General features: G+C 42.3%; 1 protein-coding gene across 1 annotated transcript in view; it reads right to left on the bottom strand.

The window, feature by feature from the left end:
* iqsec3a (IQ motif and Sec7 domain ArfGEF 3a) overlaps positions 1-20,886 on the bottom strand; it is a gene marked incomplete at both ends in the record, with an annotated part of 78,663 nt that overhangs the window by 36,578 nt on the left and 21,199 nt on the right. The window contains one exon of the mRNA XM_079183400.1: positions 2,731-3,382. Coding sequence (XP_079039526.1) covers positions 2,731-3,382 — 652 coding nt within the window. The remainder of the gene's footprint in view (positions 1-2,730; positions 3,383-20,886) is intronic.

The following is a 20,886-nucleotide window of genomic DNA, read 5'->3' as shown; positions in this document are numbered from 1 at the left end:
CTTTGCTGGGTATTAACGAGTTGGCGGTTTGGGTTTTCTTCCTCATCATGCTGCGTTTTTGTGAGACTGATTTGCATTAACTTTTGTTTTTATCAACAGCCATACTGATGAACATATAACATAATTTTGTTCACGAAGGAGGTCAAAGAGCACACTGACTCCAATTATTTTCCTATTAATCACACAGCTGTAAAACATATATAATATATAATTGTAACTCCCCCAGTTTAGAGTTGTTGCCTTTTCTTCTGCACCTTTGTGCTTTAGGTGTGGTTATTGTATGGCACAAGGAATTTGTTTATATCAATAAAAATAAGAATACAACTTATAGAAATGCATCTTAATTTAATGAACAAAACTGCCCAAGGCAGGAAAATGTACATGTAAATTCACCAGCGTTCTACTGTAAGGCATAACTTGAAATTCAACGAGGTTCTAAATTTAAACCAGCTTGAAAAAAAACAAAAATAAAAGTTGAACTAGAGACTTCATCACGAGGTTCCTCCCCTGTAATCAAGGTATCGCCTCGCAGATCCAATTACCCTGACATTGATCTGCTGATGCATCAAGCCCCGGCACCCCCAACTGTACAGACACAAGATCAATCTAGCTGATCGCGTATCTCCAGCACTGTTGACAACGAGATAGTGGGAGAGATGTGAGATTAAAGGAGGGAGAATGGAGGTGAGAGGGAGACACAGGTAAGGAGCTGAGGTTAAAAGAACCTTTAGTGTCTAATAAGTAAGCGATGAGTGAGGAAAAAACTGAATGAAGATGGAGCTGACAGAGAGTGAAACAAAGCAACCGTCCCACTCAAATGAATTTGTTTCATTGGTCTCTTGGTTGGTGGATTTTAGCAAACATCAGCCATAATGCTTCAGTAGCTCATCTTGCAATCCAAAGGACACTCTCAGTGTCCTTTGGATTGTAATGTGTCTTCACAGTCTGGTGCCCTGAGGCTGAGAAACACTTAAAACCAGGGCGACTGTGTTCATTAATTGTTCTGGGTTGTTGATTGTCCATTGAGGTTGAGTAAGACACACCACACTTAGAGTAATAGTCATGGAAGTCAATACCAGAGACTTCAGCAACCTTTGCGCCTCAGAAAGAAAACCGTAAATCCAAATAAAATTGTAAAACCTGACAAAAGAAACATGCATGATGTGCAGTTGGTATATGTAGGCCTGCAACTGAGAGAAATCTCCATTGTTGATTTCCCAGAGCTCAGGTCGATTTCTTGTAATATCCTAACCAACAGTCCATAATCCAAAAATGATCAATTTAAATGTTATAAAACAGAGGAAAGCTGCGCCAATCCATACAACCGAGAAGCTGGAATCTGTAAAACCTTGGCTTTTCTGCTGGAAAATGACTTAACAATTCAGTTTTGCACTGCTATACAGTTGTGGCATGCACACAAGACAAATTTAAAAAAAAGATTTAACAAATGAGCAGAGGCTGAAATATACTGACTGAAAAACACTGGAGCATTCATTTCCCATAATGCAACATAACAGCATTGTATTAGACCCATGCTGCCTCCTAAATGCCTACTTCTTTACAAACCACACACTTTGTAATGCAAACAGTCTGTTAAAAAGTGTAGGTGTCAAGTCCAGACCAAGGCAACCCTGATGACATCATTATGACATCATGAGGGTTATTTCTTCAAACACATGGAAATTATACAACTGCTTTCTCAGGCTTGTGACGAGAAAACTGAACTTCATGTGCAAAAATAAAATATTAAGTGATTATGAAAATGATTAAGCTCTAATAATATTATGCATCGCAATGAAGATCTGAGTTGCAGAAAACTGATCAGGAGCACAGACTGAGCCCCACAAGTCTGCTGCCTTACCTGGTTGAAGATCCATGGACTGGAGAATGTTGGTTAGATGGATGACAATGAAAACGGACGGCGAATGTTTGATGGTTCTTGAAATGGAGATGAATATGTAATGATTTCCAACTCCCTGATGAACAGCGTGATAAGAGCACAAACATGAGAACATGGAAATGCATGTTTAAATACAGTCACAGTTCATAGACATATCGGTTTCAGACAAAATCAGGTTAACTGGCTGCAACAAGATGAGAACAGATAACAAGTCACATGCTTTTATTCTTCATGGGAATGGGGGCTTTTCATCATCCAGAGGATCTCACAAAGCAGCAGAGCGAAGACAAACGAAAAGGCTTTCCATTCATGCAGATACAAACGCAATTTGTTTGCACATTGTCTTTATTTTACCCTGATGTGTGCACCTGTACGTATGTATATACAGTGTATAAAACTTAATGTACATGAGTTGCTCTACTTCCAGTAAGTTACAACACAGCAGTAAAATATGGTCGTATAAATTCTGCAGTACTTTCAGAAGACATAGACTCACAATCCAAATTTGGTGAGAGACGAAATCATGTATGGATGACGATAAAATGATGACATGACAATGATGGTTCATGAAAATGAAGAAAAGGAAGCTCATCATTAGAAGTGCCAAAAGGGATCAATGCGACAAACAACAACAAAATCAAAATAACAAAAAAATCAAAATCTCATCAAACACCAGCTTCTCTCCCAAAAACACAAGTTTCCTCTTCAGACAGGAACATCACAAACATGTCAGACCACAAGACGTACAATACACACAAGCCAAGCTACTGTACCCGCTCCCCTCACCCAAACAACACACCAACCCTCCCCCATCCCCAACACAACCCTACCTGCTTATTTTTGAGGTCAAGCGAGAGCTCATAGTCGGAGGTGGTGGAGTGTGAGCCGGCCCCGTTGCGCTGCACCCTCAAGGGCGACGCCGTGTGGTGCAGGCTGGCTCTCCTACCCACCCCACCTCCTTTTGCTCCTCCCCCTTCTTCCTCCTCCTCTTCTTCCTGTGCCGCTTCGCCCTCACGCCGCCAGGCCTGTGCCTCCTCTCCCTCTTGCTTTCTCTTTGCCTCCACAACTTCTTCCAGCGTTTCCGTCTCTTGCTCCACCACCACCTGCTCCTCTCTGCAAGGTGAAGGGGCTTCAGGGGCGTCCTGTGCCGCCTCCTCGCTCGGAACCTCGACTTGAGGCTGAGGCTGAGGCTGGGGCTGGAGCTCGGGTTCGGGCTCGGGCTCGGGCTCGGGCTCCGGCTCGGGCTCGGGCTCGGGCTCAGGCTCCGGTGCAGGCTGAGATTTAGGTTCAGGTTCCGGCTGAGGATTGGTTTCAGGCTGAGGTTGGGGCTCACACTGAGGCTGTGGCGGATGAATCTGTGGCTGAGCCTCTTGCTGCTGTTGCTCGGGCTGAGGTTGCGGTTGTGACTCGACCTCACTCTGCAGCTCCCCCTCTCCTCCCTTCCCTTCCTCCCCAATAGACGAGTCTGGAGAAAGGTCATCGCTGCAGAAAGGAGGAGAAAACGCAGAGTGAGGTTGCTGCTGCATCCGTGGTGAGCTCTGACCTCTTCTCCAGGCTGCCTGGGTTAGTGGTAAGAAGTTGACCTTTTTTTTTTTTCTCTCACTCTGCTACCAATTGTGTGCAGGGCCAGGTCTTCTGTCTACCTGCTCTGTTCTGTCTGCTTCTCCTGTCCGTCTAGACACCGACAGACAATGAAACAATGAAGTAAAAATGTACAGCACAGAACAGCTGACAAAACCACAGTGTACAAAAGTGAAAAAAAAGGATCAAGAGCAATTATTTATTTCAGCAAAATCTACAGAAGAGAACGTGTGAAAAAACAAGAAAGCTGACGGCCAAAAGTGACACACACCCAACACACACACACACACAGACGTGGGGGACAGTCATGCAGCTATTACAATTGTCTCTACGCTTTTTGGACTATATATTTGAATAGTTGCATGTATGAGTCTTTTTCCTTCTCCATTCTTCTAGAAGCCCCCTTTGTTCTGTGCTGCAGGTTTAGTATAAAGAATATATATATGTGTTGGCCCCAGCTTACTTTCTCTTTGTCTCTATCTTCAGGGTTGCCTTGAGTTTTATCGATCCTTTCGGTCACTGCTGTCATGTTGTTTCTATGTGAATGATGTAATACGTGCCTTGAAAATAAGTTTGACACCGCGGTACAAGGCTTTTCTGTCATGCTGGTGTTATTAGCAGAGACACGTTCGATGATCTGTCACCCAGAAGACACATCCATAATAGGTTCGTTTAACAGCAGCCATTGTGACATGTCATTGAAAGGTAAACAGGTGTAATTATGGCCCGGTTGCATTTAGGTGGGTTAGGGCCCTAGCATTGCGCATGCTAGCTCACTGCATTGGCTGTGACACACTAAATACTACAGGTACATAATTAATTTGATTAATTGCACCTGTGTTTGCCCTGCAACGACACGTCAAAATGACTGCTGTGAAGAAAAAGGCCTACACGATAGCAAGTACACCATAACAAGAAAATGCCTCGTGCCTCATGTCTTTGTAAAATGACATAAGATATGAATTGGTATAAAGTATGATTTTGTGTGATCATCAAAGTCATCCTGAATGTTTCTACTAAATTGTATGGCAACTCATCCAATAGTTTATGAGACATTTCCACTTCAGGTTGTGATGGTGCAAGTCAGTAGGATACACCATTTGGAAACAAAGATATTTGGAGATATTTCATTAGATAAATGAAAGCTTTTGACCTGCTGGTGTTGCTAGATAAAATGTCATAAGCATGGACTCAGTGAGCACAAAATCAGGACACTCAGGCTGCAGCACAACATTGGCATGACTCTCCCCAGAGGGTGAGGATTCGTCAGAGGAATTACAAAATCTTTGTCTCCACAGAAATCTGTGTATTCGCAGAAAAAGAGTTGACAGGTAGGAAAATATAACCTCTACATACCCGCCTATTGTATGTGTGTATTTGTGGCTAAAATGCGCGGTGTGTTTTGTGTGTACGCAGCCTTAAATCTGAAAAATAACTCAAACTGATTTGTGTGCAGCAAGATCCCGTCTGCTTCCTCTTCCTGCACAAGAGGCTCACTTCTCATCTTCATGCCACATGGCAGCACATAGGCTTGAGGAGAAAGTATCTTTAGAGAGTATATAGCTGGGTCTACAACTTCTAAAAAAGAGCTTGTACGAGTAATGAATAATGAATAGAAATAGAAATAAAGTCTGCTGTTCCAACACTCAGCTTGCAGGTGAGCTTTTTACTTGAGCAAAAAATAGATCTGCCTGAAAAAAAAACAGAGGACTTCTTTTAGGATGAGAGTCGTTCTGTTGCCTACCTACCGTCTCTGCTCACAATGCTTCCGCTCATTGTTGTGAATCAAAATGTTCCTATTTGCATTTTGCGGGAGCGCTTGTTCTGGTGGGAGATAATCTGACAACCAACAGTACGTGCGGCTGGATTTTTTAAAAGTTACACGCGCTTTGGATAAAGTCTTCAAGGGGATTATTTGTGAGGGGACACAGTAAAAAAAAACTCTCCATGTTAAATGACTGATAACATAAATATATGCATGTGTGTGTGTGTGTGTATTTATGTAAAGCATAGCATCATTGTCAACAACTCCAACGACGGCTTCACTTTCCTCCAACATCTAAGTCTGTCACTCAAACTCCCTCTTCGCATATCAACTTTTCTCATCCTCTTTCCTTTCATCCATTTTGTCAAGCTCCCTGTCATCCTCTCTGTCCAACCGTCCCTCTTACACACACACACACACACACTCACACAGCCAGTCTGTCCTCCTCCAGGTAAGGAGATTGAGCGGTTCCAGGTGTCAACGTGACTGACGAGGCGGAGACAAGCCCTGGATGCTGCCTCTCTCTCTCTCTCCTCTCATCTTTCCATACGTCAGTATTGAAGACGGATGAGCGAGCGCAGCGGCCTCAATGCATTCCGTCCAGAATACAATATACAGTGCTCGCTTATGTCTTCGGCTCTCTCTGCCATAATTGCTAACAAGCTGGTGCTGTAGTCTGATGTGAGTTCAGGTCTGTGTGCTGGTGGCTTGTGTTGTTTATTTAGTCTGCACTTATAATAAAACATTGATTTGAATCGGGGTGCATGAGAGGATCTGCTTCTGCCTGCATACAATTTCGATACAGTATGTGCAGCCTTTGCAACTGTGTGGCATTTTGCAGCATTGCAGGGATGTGAAACATTATGCTGAGTACATGTGAATATAGTGTTCAGACATGCACTTTTTAATTAATGTGCTTTCTGTGTATGTGTGTGAATAAGCACAGGTCTTTTGTTCAATGGTGGAAGAAATATTTAGAGCCGGTTTGGTACAAACATGACTTGTTTAGGTTAGGCTGTCACTTTCCAACAGTCTCCTGACTCTCCGTCTTTGCTCCTGTCAAAATGACTGCGGCCGCTATACAGGACTTTCTCCTTAAACGTGACCATGTGTAGTTCTGGGGTACCTGCTGAAAATGCTGATGCTGTGTTTTTTTTCTTGAGAGGACATTCTCCTTTAAATACAGTTTGGTAGTTTAGTCCAGTGGTTTCCAACTCCCTCCAAAAAGTCACAAACAAATGATCATATTAACCAAACTGTCTAACTCTTTCTTTTAATGTGGATGAGAAAAATAAAAAGGATCACGATTTACATTTAGAAGGGCACATCAATTATTAAGAGAACATATTACAACCCAAACTATATTTCATTTTTTCTGATGCCAGTATCCAGCAGCCATTGGAGCTACAATATCTTCTGCATTCAAAATTCTAAATGTGTTCAACAACTAGGGTGAGCAGTTCCACTGGGACAGAGGGTAAAATACTGGTACTATTGAGACCCAATGCTGACTACAGCCACTGAGCATCTGTTGCACGGAGTGTATGGGCGATGACATCGGACAGGAAGACAACCGTCTTTTCTTTATGCAGCAGGTCCACTGATTATATCCTCAGTGTGAACTCAGTCGCTGTGGACTGCTTCGACTTTCATTAACCTTGATCGTGCAGCTTTTTCCGCGTCATCGGCGTAGAGGTGTGCAGCAGCAGAGATGAGATATCGTGCTGTGTGACTAGTGGGGTCAAAGGGTCTTTCCTCTGGCGGACTGCAGCCAAAGAGTCGCTGAAGACGGCATCATGTTAAAAAAACCCACATCAGCAGAAGTCATAGCAAATGAGATCCCTGAAGAAGCTGCTAGCTACTATGCTTTTTTGTTCAAGAAAGCAGTTTTCTTTCAATATTTATATAAATATATATAGTCTCATACTGCTCATAGAGAATTAATCAGTTCATCAGGCAGAATACAAGGACTGGAGAGCAGAAGATTCTGCATAAATAAGCATATTTCTTTCTTCTGATGAATGCAGAGGGTAATATATGTATGCAGCACATGTGCTGCATACATCACACAAGTGTATTTTAATTTCATCAAAGTTCCTGCAAGAAGTAGAAACATGACGTAGTGCCACATTCACAACAGAGAATTCCGACTGACTGAATTTTATATTCAAAGTATTATTACATGGTAAAATGCTGCATTATTCCCCTAAACAGGGAGCAAATATCTGAGTGGGAGAGGGAATTAAAATAAATAAACACACAGATATGGCTATCCAAGTTCTGACACAATATCTATTAAAATGCACACTGTCGGTTATAAATAAGCATGACAAAGACTTTTCTATAATCATGAGGCAAAGTCAAGTCATTTTTTTTCCCTCTTAGCGATCATAAAGAGTGCATAACCTAATATCTTCATCTTTATTAATGGCCTAACTTTGGTTAACCTTGTTAACCTCCATGTGAACACGTATTGACCACTGTTCAGTATGGGGCACTTCATTGACTTTCACTTATTTTGTGTCACAATTAAAATATGAAATGCTGGTGTGAGTGGACAGGGCTACAGTGGGAGGAATGTTTGTTTGTGTGTGTGATTGCAACATTACTGCCGTTAAAAGTTACGTGACATTATTACCTACTGAGAACTTAAGACGACGAGTACTTTTGCATTACCAAATAAATAAGAATCATTTTGTGATTCCTTGCGCATGCATGTTGGTTTTATTGTCCAGAGGGCGCGTAGTCGACCCTACTGTACGTGTACCTTTTGAATGTATTGCCTCTACCGCCATTGCATAACCTTGGCTACGGCATCTGTAACTCTGACAGGGGCAATATCCCCTTTACAGCTCTTTATCATATCGCGGTAGCTAGCAAATGTCAGGCACTGTTCCCTTCATGTTACGGATCATAGGGTTTTTTATTAATGATGTTACGGAGAGATTGAGACTCTACAGTTGATATGCTCTCCACCACGTAACCAGCTACAAGCTTGATAATTTCCCTCGGAGTTCCCTGTTTCGGAGCTGTAGCACCGGCATCGCTCTCTTCCTTGATGCATCTCGCCACCAACCAGGGTTCTGGAGCTGTGTGTAAGCAGCTGCTTCTTCAATTTGGAAGAATAGTTCTTTGCTCTTACCCCAGGCATAATTTGCACTTCACTGTGATGTTCTTGTAATGGATTGCTTATTTATTTGAAAAATGTAACTAAATGATAACTTGAATTGCAAACTAACACGTTACATTACTCATTGCAACAAAAATTGTATCTGACTACTCTTATCTATTCCCCCAACACTGTGTGGATATGAATCATGAGGAGATGAGGCAGAGCGTGAAGGTGACAGAGGTACAGAAAGAAAGCTCTGACTCAGGAAATGAAGGAGTGAAAGTCTGATCTCACCAAACAATACTGATGTACAAAAAAAAAACTGGTCATGGGAGTACATAGTTGGAACCTTAACCAAAGTGCTTTTGCTGCTCAAATCCAACCATTGAAAGTGCAATGCTTTGTATACCCCACCATTCTGACAGTATGTTACAAGAGGACAGACTCTTTAGAGAGAATACAGATCGGATTCATCCAACAGGGCCTCCTTTTATGAACAGATGAAAAACCACATCTAGTCTTTGAGCCTCTGTTTTCCTTGATCAAGGTCAAATGGAAACATACATCCGCTATCCACACCCATCTGCAGCTCCCTCGCTCTCATAAGAACTACCATCCTGTTTCAAAGCAAAGACAGTAAAGCCTAGAAAAGGACTGAGGAAGCGTATTTGCAGCACATTCTTGGTCACGTTGTCTGAAGAAGCTTTTGTGTAGAATGGCTTACAAATATAGCCATGACATGATTAAATCATTAGATAGACACTGGACGAGTCACATGGTTAACTGTCTCTGTGCTTTTCTTTTTTTCCCCCCAGAGGACAAGAAGTCAATTTGCACTTGTTAGTGATTTAAAGTCTCATAAAGGTCATTTTGAAAAACACATAAAATTGATCGGTCTATCTAGAATAGCACTGATCAGATCAGATAAATTATGGAAAATGGTCTAAGATGTAATGAACTGTTGTCTTGCTAAAAAACTGGAAGAATGAGGCGATAAAGTGCTATTTGAAGAGTTAAATAGACATGAAATATGCATGAAGTTACTATGCTCCTATACCAAGCATGGCTAACGCTACCCTGTGAAATTCCCTGTGAGCTGACATGCAGTGATGCATGCTAGGTGGCCTTCTCTTTGTGCTTTCTGCTCACCTCATGTGATCAATCCTGCAGGGATCGATTGGTTATGGAGATGCCAATCAATCGTGCGCTCACCTGAGTGGGACGACACCGCTCATAAAAAGCACTGTTTAGCAAGAAAGAGGCAAAGTGACGAGAAGAAACCTAGCGTGAAAGGGAGGCAGCTCTGTACTTTTATATGTAATCCATACATTCTGGCCACTGAAGAGGACTGAGATCAATGTCGACCAGTTTATGTTTCTGAAAAGCACAGAATCAGCCTTCAGCTCTTGTTAAAATCCCATTGAGACATTCTTAAATGGCGGGCCAGTGATAAGCATCTCAGGGTGAGCAGGTTGAGGTGAGACTACAAAACAGCACACGGCACACTCAGATTCTTGCCTCCTGCTGTACAGGGTTAGCCTTTCATTTATCGTGTTGAATTTTAAGACCAAACGAGGATAGTCGCCCTAAAGGATTTAAGAACAAACTGCTTGCACATACTGCACGAAAAACACACAGACCATTATAACCACAGGCATTCCCATGCAATGTCAATGTAACGTCTTTCCAGCAACAACAGAGCACAGGGTATAAAAACAGGTTGGGCTTGTGAAATATGCAAGACAGGATTTCAAATTGAATCTCTTCAAAAGCCGATGCCCCGGGATGTGGATAAAATGGAGGGAGAGCTAGAAAGAGAAAGAGGGAGCGAGACGGCAGCGGTGGAAATTGCATCGTAGATTTTGGTTGACGTACTGCAAGCACAGATATATACACAGCCCAGTACTCAGGGTCAGGACTTCAAGGATGGAAAATGACAGGCATCCATCACTCAATGTCACGGAACGTCATTCATAAATCTGGTTAGATTTCATCCCAATCTGCTGAAAGAAATACGCTTCCATACTGTTATACTACTTTTGGAGACATGCCTTGATTACTTTCAATTGAATGTTTGTTTTTTTTCTAATTGAGGAAGTATCATATCTTTAGGGACGGCATAACATTTTTGGTCTTGGCTATAAAGTCATGTCCAAGTCTTTTGCCAAATTTGTTGCAAATTTCATGGCAATCCATTTTATAGTTGTTGAGATTTTTACTCAAAACCACACATGTCAACTTCATAGTGGCGCTAGAGAAATAATAGGGGGAACACTGAAGTCTCAAAGATATATGAATGTATGTACAAAATGATATCTTTATGCATCCAAAAGTTCTTGAGATATTTCCGTCCGGACCAAAATGGTGGACCGTGCAGAGTCATCAGATTCATAAATAAAGAGGTCATGTGACCCTTGAAATTTTGAGACCCAAATAGGTATGACCATAAAAAGATTTACACACTGATCCAATACAAACATTTTACGTTTGCAGTTTTCTGATAAATTCGGAAAGCACATGCAATAGTGGTTGGAATGACATCATTCCTTGCCAGAGCACTTCCTGCTGAGGTAGACCTTACAATGCCATTTACAGTGTGTCCAGAACATAAAGCCCGCTTTAGATTATCATTGTCTAATGTCTGAATCACGTTTACTTCCCTCGTTCTGATTCACATCATGTTGCAAATATGAATCACAATGCTATTTTTATACCTCGTGGCAAAAGCATCTTTTTATGGGTGCCTAACAGAGAAGCATAAAGAGAAGGAAGTGTTCAAGAACAACAATGCCTGGAGAAAGAATTCGGCTGCTGCTTTGCCTCGTTGTGAGTGGAACAAACAATTGAGCCGTCCCCTAACCCTGATGATTTCACAAGCTAATTGACTATTATGTGGCCCATTGGGGGGAAATAACTGTTTGTTTTTTCCTTATTTGGCTCACTTTCTTTTTCACATATCTGAAAACATCCTCCGGCGGTTTACCGATGCTCGAGTGTCTTGTTTGAATTTGCCTCTTTTAAGCAACACAGGACCTTCAAGGACCACATGGCAGAGGCTCTTTGATGCTAAATCACAGGAACTTGGAAATACTGGAGATGGCTTAGAAATATCTTCAAAGGTCTGGATTTTTTCTTTAGTATACAAAGATATGTATTTAGATATTAAACAAATCTATGGTGCACACTATTGATTCGACTGCTCTACAGCAACTTGCTGCAGTGGGCTTATTGCTGTTATATAGTTATTGGCTCACAAGTAGGAGAAACTAACGGAGTGTAATAAAATGTATCAAGGACACTTCTCAGTGGATCTGAAGTGATACAGCATCATGAGTGTCAGATGATTCAGCTAGCACAGTATTGTATTCATTGTAATTCACCGAACAGTGGTTATAATGAAAGTGCGAGTTGTCACCCCAGTTAAATCTTGGCTGCGTTCTCAGCAATTGAGACTTGAAAGTGAAACAAAAGTGTTTAAAAAGCCACTGCTGTGAAATGACGGGGCAGCTAAATCATCTTTAGTGTGCTGTTCATGTGTCACACAGTCCGTTTTCAGTAAGGCCATTTCTGTCACAATCAACTCCTTCCCTCCAAGATTGAACTGTAAACTAGAATGAACTGCCTTCAGTATTTTATACTTCTTACTCATGCGCTTATTGAATAAGAGAAGACGAGCCACCCACAGCACCCAACATGAGCTGGAGTCCCCCGGGAGCTACTTTATGTGCGTGTGGGCGAGCATGCACAGATAGATATTACACTATCAAATGTAATGACATTTCTCTTAGAATTAGCAAGTTTATTCTGATTACGGTGTTTATGTAAGCCATTGAGCCCTCAGTAATATTAGTGGAATTATAGGATCAACCCAAAATCTATTTTAGGTTTGAAAGCTGGATGTAAAACTTCAGAGCAAGGGGGTGTTTCGTGATTCATGAAAGAATTAATGCAATATTCGGTTGGTACATATACCATTGTTATCATTGGAAACTGTACCACATGAGACCAGAAAGCTTGACAGGTAACATTAGTTAACGGTGGTGGGGCTTAGCAAACCAAATCAGTGTACGCCAGTTCAAATAAAGAAGAAAAAAGACCAGAAACATGGCAGTGATGAAAACGCCACTGTCAACAGATAAACAGTGGACAAAGAGGAAGAATCCAGAATGGACAAGGAGATGAATTGCCTGGTTGACAGAAAAGAAATACCCATAGACTGATTCTCCAAATGGCAGAAAGAGTTGTCAGAGGAGAATCAGAGGCAGTTACTGACATGGAGATAACTCCAGACTTTCATTACATCCAGGAGGAGAGAGGAAATGAGGGCTCAAATTTATGTTGGGAGTTGGAAGTTACTCAAGAATATCCATGGACTTACTGTGAAATTTCAGAATGGGAGGGTGACAAGATGAAGCGGTCTCGGCAGCCGAAAGGACAGATCCACAAATGGAAGAGAGAGGCTCACGGTCATGGACCATATCTCCAAAATGATTTAGATAGAAATGATGAAAGGCAGGCTGAGATATATGGAAATGGAGGTTCAACTGTAAAATCTGGATTCCAGCACTTTTGAAGAGACAACCAGTGAAAAAGGCTGGAAATGTAAGACACAGGAAAGGAAGGAGTGTATAATTTGTCACAAAGCTAATGTCCTGACTGAGCTCAAGGTGACCCCATTAACATTTTTCTGAAATACTTGATAGGTTGATTAATTGTCAGCTGCAAGGAAAACCAAAACAATTACAACGCTCCATAGTTGAGGGAAACTGCAAAGTTGGGTGATAATTTTCAAAATATTGATTTGTGCAGTCAGTCAACAAGGGTGAGTTTCTGATTGTCTTGATTGCAATTCTCTATTTCTCTGTTTTGAAGGTGGATTCGTTGTCCTGTTTATCACACTGCACAGTCATCTATTGGACGTACGGCATTCATTTTGGTAGTGGCTGCTGACAATACCTTTCTCCTGCAGATTACTCTTGCTTTCTTGCTATATTTATGGATATAGAAAACAGATGAGAGTTTGTGATGTTTGTGATATGAACTGAATTACACTCCTACACAAAACACATGCTATGCTGTGATATTCATAGCAACATCTGATACAGTTTAAGCCATTTGTACTGCAGCATTGTGAGGTGGTGTCAACAGAACTGGAAAACATCAATCCACTTCCTGCACCTTCAACCTAAAAAACCTGCTGATGATCACACACACACACACACACACACACACCGCATTCCTTCTGAAGCTTCAAATGGGCGTTTGAAGTAGTGAGGTCCTCACTTTCCAAAATGTCCTCACTCTGAAGGTCTAAAACTCAACTGGGTCCTCACAATGATAGATGTACAAGTACACACACTTCTCTGTCAGTACAGGAAGTATATCTGTCAGCGTGAAAGTTACCATGTACATGTAGAATGATCTGTTTGAAAAGAGAATAACGGTAGAGCACATTTGGCATCTGATAAAACATTGTTAACTCTTTACTGTATTACACCAGAGTTGGCCTTGACGCCCATACACACACACACACACTCACACACACAAACACATACACAGACTCAGCACAGCATCGCCGGATACCTAATGCAGCCAAACACAGCAGCCAAAAATACAAGGGGACCATGAGACAAACACACACACAAATAAATACAAGTTGTTTAGTTTGTTATACCACGAACAAGACTGTCTCTACTTACAGATACAGTAACATAGCAATAGCCTGGAACGTCACACATCATCTTTCGTCACAAGACGTTAAAGTAAAAAGAGATTGAAGTAAGGTAACTAATTCAACAGTATATACAATAAGCCCTTATTCCAAGTGTCAATGTTGTGCACAGACTTACAGTGTGAAGCTATTTATTTCCTTTACTTTCAGGGTTTATTTGTCACCAGCTACAAAAGCAAAAAAACGCGAGAGGAGGTTGTTTATTGTGACGACGGAGCCGAAGCAGAAGAGGCATGGTCTGTCATCGGGCTCTCTATTATCTGTCACTGTTCTCACACACACATGCACACGCTCATATACTCCAAATCAGTCTCCCCTCATCGGTGAAATTGCTTTCAAGGGAAGGGTAACAAAAATAATGTTTCACTGTGCTCATTCTACGGCAAAAAAAAAGAAAAAAAAGAAATCAAGTTAAGCTAGAAGGTGACCAGCGTTGTGTTTCCATTGACTCTCTTGAAAGTGGTGAGATGCTATCCCATCACCGAGCCGATAAGAGGGGCAGAAAATTCAATTACATCTCAGTGAAATGTGAAAGGTTTTTCTTCCAGAGTGAGAGCCCGTCCACGCCTGTGTGGACCTTCACGTTCAATCTTTTCACTGACTTTGGAGGTGACGTGGGTCGTTCGAGAGCGACCAGTCTGGTTGGCAATGTCAGAGCAGGTCTATCACAAAATGGGCTTTGTGGGCTACTGTAGAAGCAAACTAATGATGCGTTATATGGTTCCCAAATGGGGTGAAAGAGTGGAACCAAAAAAAAAGAAGGACGTCTGGTCTGCAATAATAAGTTTGACTTCACCAACAATGTCCTTTACATTACAAGGCCAAACTAAGTTTTGCGAGGAGAAGCCGTACTTTGAATTAACACAGTTTTCAGCTTCTTTTTCTTTCTTTTTTTGTTCAAGGTCTCAGAATGGATCTTCATCTTGAAGGCTTCTGCGTGTTTCAGTTCAACATAAAAGTGGATTTTTTTTTTCTTTTCGTACTGGCACCGCCGGGTCTGTTTTAACAAGTAACTCATTTTGACCACCCATCACCTCTTCAAAACAAGCCTTGAACTGACAGGGAATGACACAGCCTGACATACACACTGCAAAGATGACTCACACACACACACACACACACACAGCTGAAGTCATGGTAACGGGCTCCACACTGTGCACAAAAGCATGACAGAGTAAAAAGGGATGCTCTCTGAAACATTTCCTTTCATCAGCATCCAGTCGTCTAAAGATGGTGTTTTCATTTTAGCAGATATGTCTTCTAATACGAGTCCTTCTTATAAACATACTTTCTAATAATGAACACATATATTTGAAACAGAGAAAATATATTATACTTAAGGATGACTTTTTTACCAAATGGATACAAGCACATCATTAAATTTCCCTCCACAATCTAAGCCTCAACTATGCTCCTTCACTCCCCCCCCCCCACACTCGCCTCTTCGTCATTCCCCGTCTCTCACTAAAGTGAGTAAGGTGACAGCAGCGTCAGGTCGCCTTGTCAGCAGTTTTTCGTGTCCTCCTCCACATCCTCCTCTCCACTCATTACCTTGTTGATCTACCGTCGTGAGGCTGTCGGCGGGCTGTCAGGACAAGGACTCCACCCGGTGATGCACGCTGAACCTGACAGTGTCACCCACGCCGGGTACACCTAATGTCCCTTCACAGGGAACAGTAGGGAACAACCTGTACCCGTTAGATCGCTACCTGGCTCCCTGTGTTCGTGACTGGGAGGCGAGGCCGGCGTGCAGGATACACGCAAACACATTTGCTTCTTTGCTCTCTGTTAGTACCTGTCTGCGTATGTGAATCTCTCACTCCCTCATGCTCCTGCAGTTATTTATTTATAGGTTGTACTTGCTCGTGGCGTGGATTAAGTGAAACACACAGGGATGATCTGGCAACAACAGCAAACCCAGATGTTCAATGTGGCACCTAGCCGCGGAAAGGCAATACACAATCACGGTTGTGTTTGAGTGAAGCTCTGATATTCAGGAAATTTGTTATGAACTATCTGTTTTTCTTGAATGTGCAACCCCAGGTTTATTTTTGCAGTGTTTTGTAGTGGAGGCACCCCACCTTACCTAAACTCAAAGAAAATACAACATTTTTTTCTACGATTTAGTAACAGCTCATTAATAAGGATGTCCTATTCAAGTTTTCCTATAGGATCAGATACTTAAATATGTGTCAATATGTAGCTGACACATTGAAACAACAGGTGTTGCCTTCTGAATTTTTCAAAAGCTATTTAATCCAAATACGGAGCAAACACTCGCAGGTGTTAGAGTGATGCTTCATAAACAAGTGAGTACTCGGAGTACAAACACCGACTCTCAGAGGGCACACAAACCCACAAAACAGGAAAGAACGTACTCACAGATGAACTGTTTCGACTGATAATGATTGATAAATACGTAACTTAAAACTGTAAAAACGAATCAATAAGTAAAAAGATACCAGAGTCAGATATTCAACGACACACATTCCTCAAGAAATTCAGAAAGATTGTGACCGATGAGAGTAAAGTTAATGAGCAGAGCAGTCAACACAAGGCGAGTATTATCAGCATTAGCAGCTAATGCTACTTCCAACTGGCCCATAACATTTTAGTAAAAAATCCATCCTCCCACTAAAAAAAAGATCACAGCACTTCAGCGTAAAGTGATTCACACACGATGAAGATGTGCATAATTTGTATTTAAAAAGGTCAGCCAGAGCCTCACATTTCCACGCTCTTAGTACCTCTTCTGTTTCCTCCCAAGCACTGCAGAATGAAGCAGATTGTTAATTCTCCCCTCCATTTGAACCTGCAGGAGATTCACAGCTCACACTCTGCCCTCTCCACTACCTCTGGAGCCGATGGGTAGGGCAGCCGAGGGCTCAAGATGCCTGCTTTTCGGGGCATTTGGCTCTAGCTTTCCCTTCACAAATGAGCTGTAACACACTGGCACCGGCTGATATGATGTGGACTATGTGGATGAAAGCGATGGTCATTGGGCTCAAATGATCAAACCGCAGTCATAGACTTCTTTACAGTGACTAGGTGGAACGACAGAGGATGAAAAAACGGGCTGACGGCCAAAAGCAGAAAGGTCAGGACAAAATGTGCAGCCAGCATTTGGACAGACGGATGTCTCTGACTGCCAGGACTTGTATTTCCCATTAGCACCCCCTGCTGTCCAGAGGCCAGTTAAATGTGTGTTAGACAAAGGGTACAGCTACACACAAAGAACTCATCCCAGCCCTTTCTTCTTTGCTCACTCTCGCTTGCATACAAAAGCCCTCACCTACACACACAGGGGACAATTTATCGCAGCACCGTCAGGCCGTGTGTTGAACTATTGACTGGCCTGCAGAATGGGAGTATGGGTATTCTGGGACCCCTCAGATGATGGAGACTAATAAGATGGCAGGCCATTAAAGACGGCTGGAGAAAGGAACAGTGGAGGGGAAAGGAAGAACATTTAAACTACCTTGGCACATTGTGTGCACCTGTGTGTGTGTGTGTGTGTGTGTGTGTGTGTGTGTGTGTGTGTGAGTTTGTGAGGGAATGAGTGAGATCGCGTGGATGCTTATTGAAAGTCAAAGAGCCTATACACTGTGCTCAAAATCAGTATTTTCTGAAATCGCACAAGATGGTTGGAGCCGGGACATTCATCTGAGCCGTTGGCAAATCAAAAGATCTGTATTCAGGCTGAGAACAAAGAGAGCCATAATCAGAATAGAACTTCAACTCGTAATGATTGCCTCATTCTTACGTTACGGAAAAGAATGTGCATTTAGCAGTGACTCTGCTAGCATAGAATGGTTATTAGGTGCCGCAGAGTAAGAGCTGTGCCTCTAGGGACGAGTGAGTCGGTCCCAAGGACCAGAACCATTGTTGAACGTGGTGCAGCAAGGGATGAAAAATGAGCAGAAATCCCAAAAAGAGTCATTTAATGCTCGGCATTTAATGTTTATTTTATTATTATTATTCACTGCCTGCCTCTGCAGAAAATCAAAATGTGCTGTATTTATGGTTTAGTCATTACTTCCTGCAGCATATTTCAGTGGGTATTCTGGCAGTAGCCGTGCCTCCAGGGACCAGTGAGTCAGTTAAATGACCAAATCCATTGTTGAACATGGCGCAGTGTATTTCCTGCCTCTGCAGAAAATCTAGAAAATGAGGATGGATGAGTCTATCTCTTCATTTCACACTTAAAATGCACTTATAGTCTATAGTATGTGATCCTTCTGTTTTACCTTCCCACACCATTGTTTATTGTTCCATTTTTATGATTTATTAATATGTTTTATGTCCTTTTGATTCATTTTTATTGTTTTATTGAAGGTGCGATTGTTCTTATTGTTTTACGATTATCACTTTGATTGTGTTTGTTATTCTGTAAAGCACCTCGTAAACCTCGTTATGGAAAGGTGCCACATGAATAAAGTTTATCATTATTAATTGTATTACTAGTAGTAGTAGTAGTAGTAGTAGTATCAAATCTAGTATTATCATTAAAATTCAACCAAACCTGTTTGTAACACAGACTTTCTGTTACAAACCAGATGATCATGAGGGTTTTCTTGACGACGCTCCTCCAGAGTCAGAGAAGAGATTAAACAACACAGGTTGAGCAGCGCTCCTCATCGCTTGCAAACTCACTTTGACACGTAAAATGAACGCAGTGCCCCTCTGAAAATCATATTACGCTACATTGCTATCAACAGCTTTCATTCTGCCTTTAAAAGCGGTATGTGTGCGTCAAATAAGATCTAAGTACCAAGCCCTGACATTTATACAGAGGCTGAAACTCAAAAGACTGCTGATTCTGAGACACACAAGAGACGCTGCAGCAAAGTCATCAAAATGTTGTGCTTTTATTAAATCTCCTCTGTAATAAAACCCCTCCGCTCGCTTCACAATGCTGAGATAAGCTGCAGAGCGGAGGGAGAAGAGGAGGAGAAGCTCTCAGATCTGAACGTCTGATGCTCACCGCTGTACCGCCGCTCTGCTAAAGAGAGGGCTGACGTGACACTGCAGGAATGCGGCAGAGCAGCGAATAAAGTAGGTGGTCTCCTTTGTGCCTAATCAAGGCCTACGTGCATCAGAAACAGTGAATGACGTCGATGATCATGCGGCTGGGCATGAGCAGATCTGGTATCACTGTTTTGTGGTAAGAGTCTTGCACAAATCACGCCTTAGGGTGAAAATAAATTAGTCGCAGCATCACTTTAATTAGAAATTACTCCCAAGCACTCACACTCTTTAAAATCTGCTTTCATTCATTCACAATGCTGGCGAGCGCTAATTTCAATTTTCGGGTGAATTTAGGCTGTACTCAAACCCCCAGAGGACGTGTTTGAAGAGGAATAAGCTCGGCCCCTGAGGAGAATCACACATGAGTGCTTCTCCGATTGGCCACGAGACAAACCCTTTGAGCCAATAGGAAAATGACAAGAGGAAAAACAGGGAAATAAAACAAGGTGGCGCTGGGACTTTCGCCATAACCGAGGACAAAAACAAATTCAACCATGTGCACAGACACTCCCGACGAGCAGTGTCTGGACGCTGTCCCACATCTCCCTGCTGTGCCCTCTGTTCCCATGACAACGGAACAGCAAGCCGACAAGGTCACTTTCTCCAGCTGAGGCAGCATGCGAAGCAGAGAGAGAGAGACACGGGCAGAGGGAGATGAGGACAGTTGTTAAATCACGCGGGTGAAGAGGGGAGGGAAATCTGCCGAACTGTGATCGAGGATACCACGCGGGTGAAATTTAATTTGCGGATGCACAGGTGAGACTAACGCTGGGAGTCTGCTGGTGTGAGGACAAAAGCAGATCTTAAAGCTCTGTACAGTGTGTTTGTGCATATGTGTGTGTGTGTGTGTGTGTGTGGCACATCTCAAAGGCAGGTCTTGAATGACTAAAAAGAGCTTCAGGCACACGTTCCCAACATGCCCCTGAACGTCCTCGAACACAACAGATCAATCATTCGATCGGCTCCTCCTGGCCGTCTCAGTGCATCATGGTTCCTGTAGTTCTCCCCAGCTGCTACCCACGGTGACGAAGCATTTCCCGCTGCGTCATCCCCACGTCACCTTTTTCATTTGGCGTGACTCGGCTAATTAGCGCGGTTTTATTATCAATTCCGATGATTAATTAGAGAAAAGGCCGTCTTGGCGAGACGGCACAGCTGTCTACTCTTGTCACGACCAGAGGTGAATTAATTTCCTGCAGAAACGCCATCATTCTCCCCGCTGTGATCTCTCAAGGTGTCAGCTTCATCTTGACCACTCAAGGCATCGGACATTTTATTTCTGTATGATGAAGGACGTTTTGGAGGTGCAGATGAAAACGAACACAAGCCTCCTAAGTCTGATCTGGCAACCACCCCAATGTGTTGTCCTTCTTTTTATGCTTCACTAAAGACATATGCTTCACCAGATGCAGTGTTTAATCCCGCCTTTCCTCTACTTTAGCATGACTTATAGCCTATCATAAAAGATAAGGTTGTAAACTTTAATTGCACTGTGGGTTAAAAAGTGCAGATCAGCACAATTTTCTTCTGATGAAGTCTAAATGAACCCACAAATCATACTTTAGAATTTTGGGTGAGTGGTTTTACAAACCATTACTCCAAAAATAATCTTTAGTTTAATTGTCATGTGTTCGTTAAGGTTCTCTAACCCAAAGAAAGTAGAGGAGGTTCATGAACTTGATCACTAACTCCCTCGCTGAGAAGGTAAAAATCATTACGGCAGATTGTGTGAGCTAATTAGCATAGCATACCTCATTAAGGCGTTGGTG

The sequence above is a fragment of the Pholis gunnellus genome, assembly GCF_910591455.1.
Source record: "Pholis gunnellus genome assembly, chromosome: 22".
Lineage (NCBI taxonomy): Eukaryota > Metazoa > Chordata > Actinopteri > Perciformes > Pholidae > Pholis > Pholis gunnellus.
Note: the sequence above shows the minus strand (reverse complement) of the source record. Positions and strands in the feature narration are given on the sequence as shown.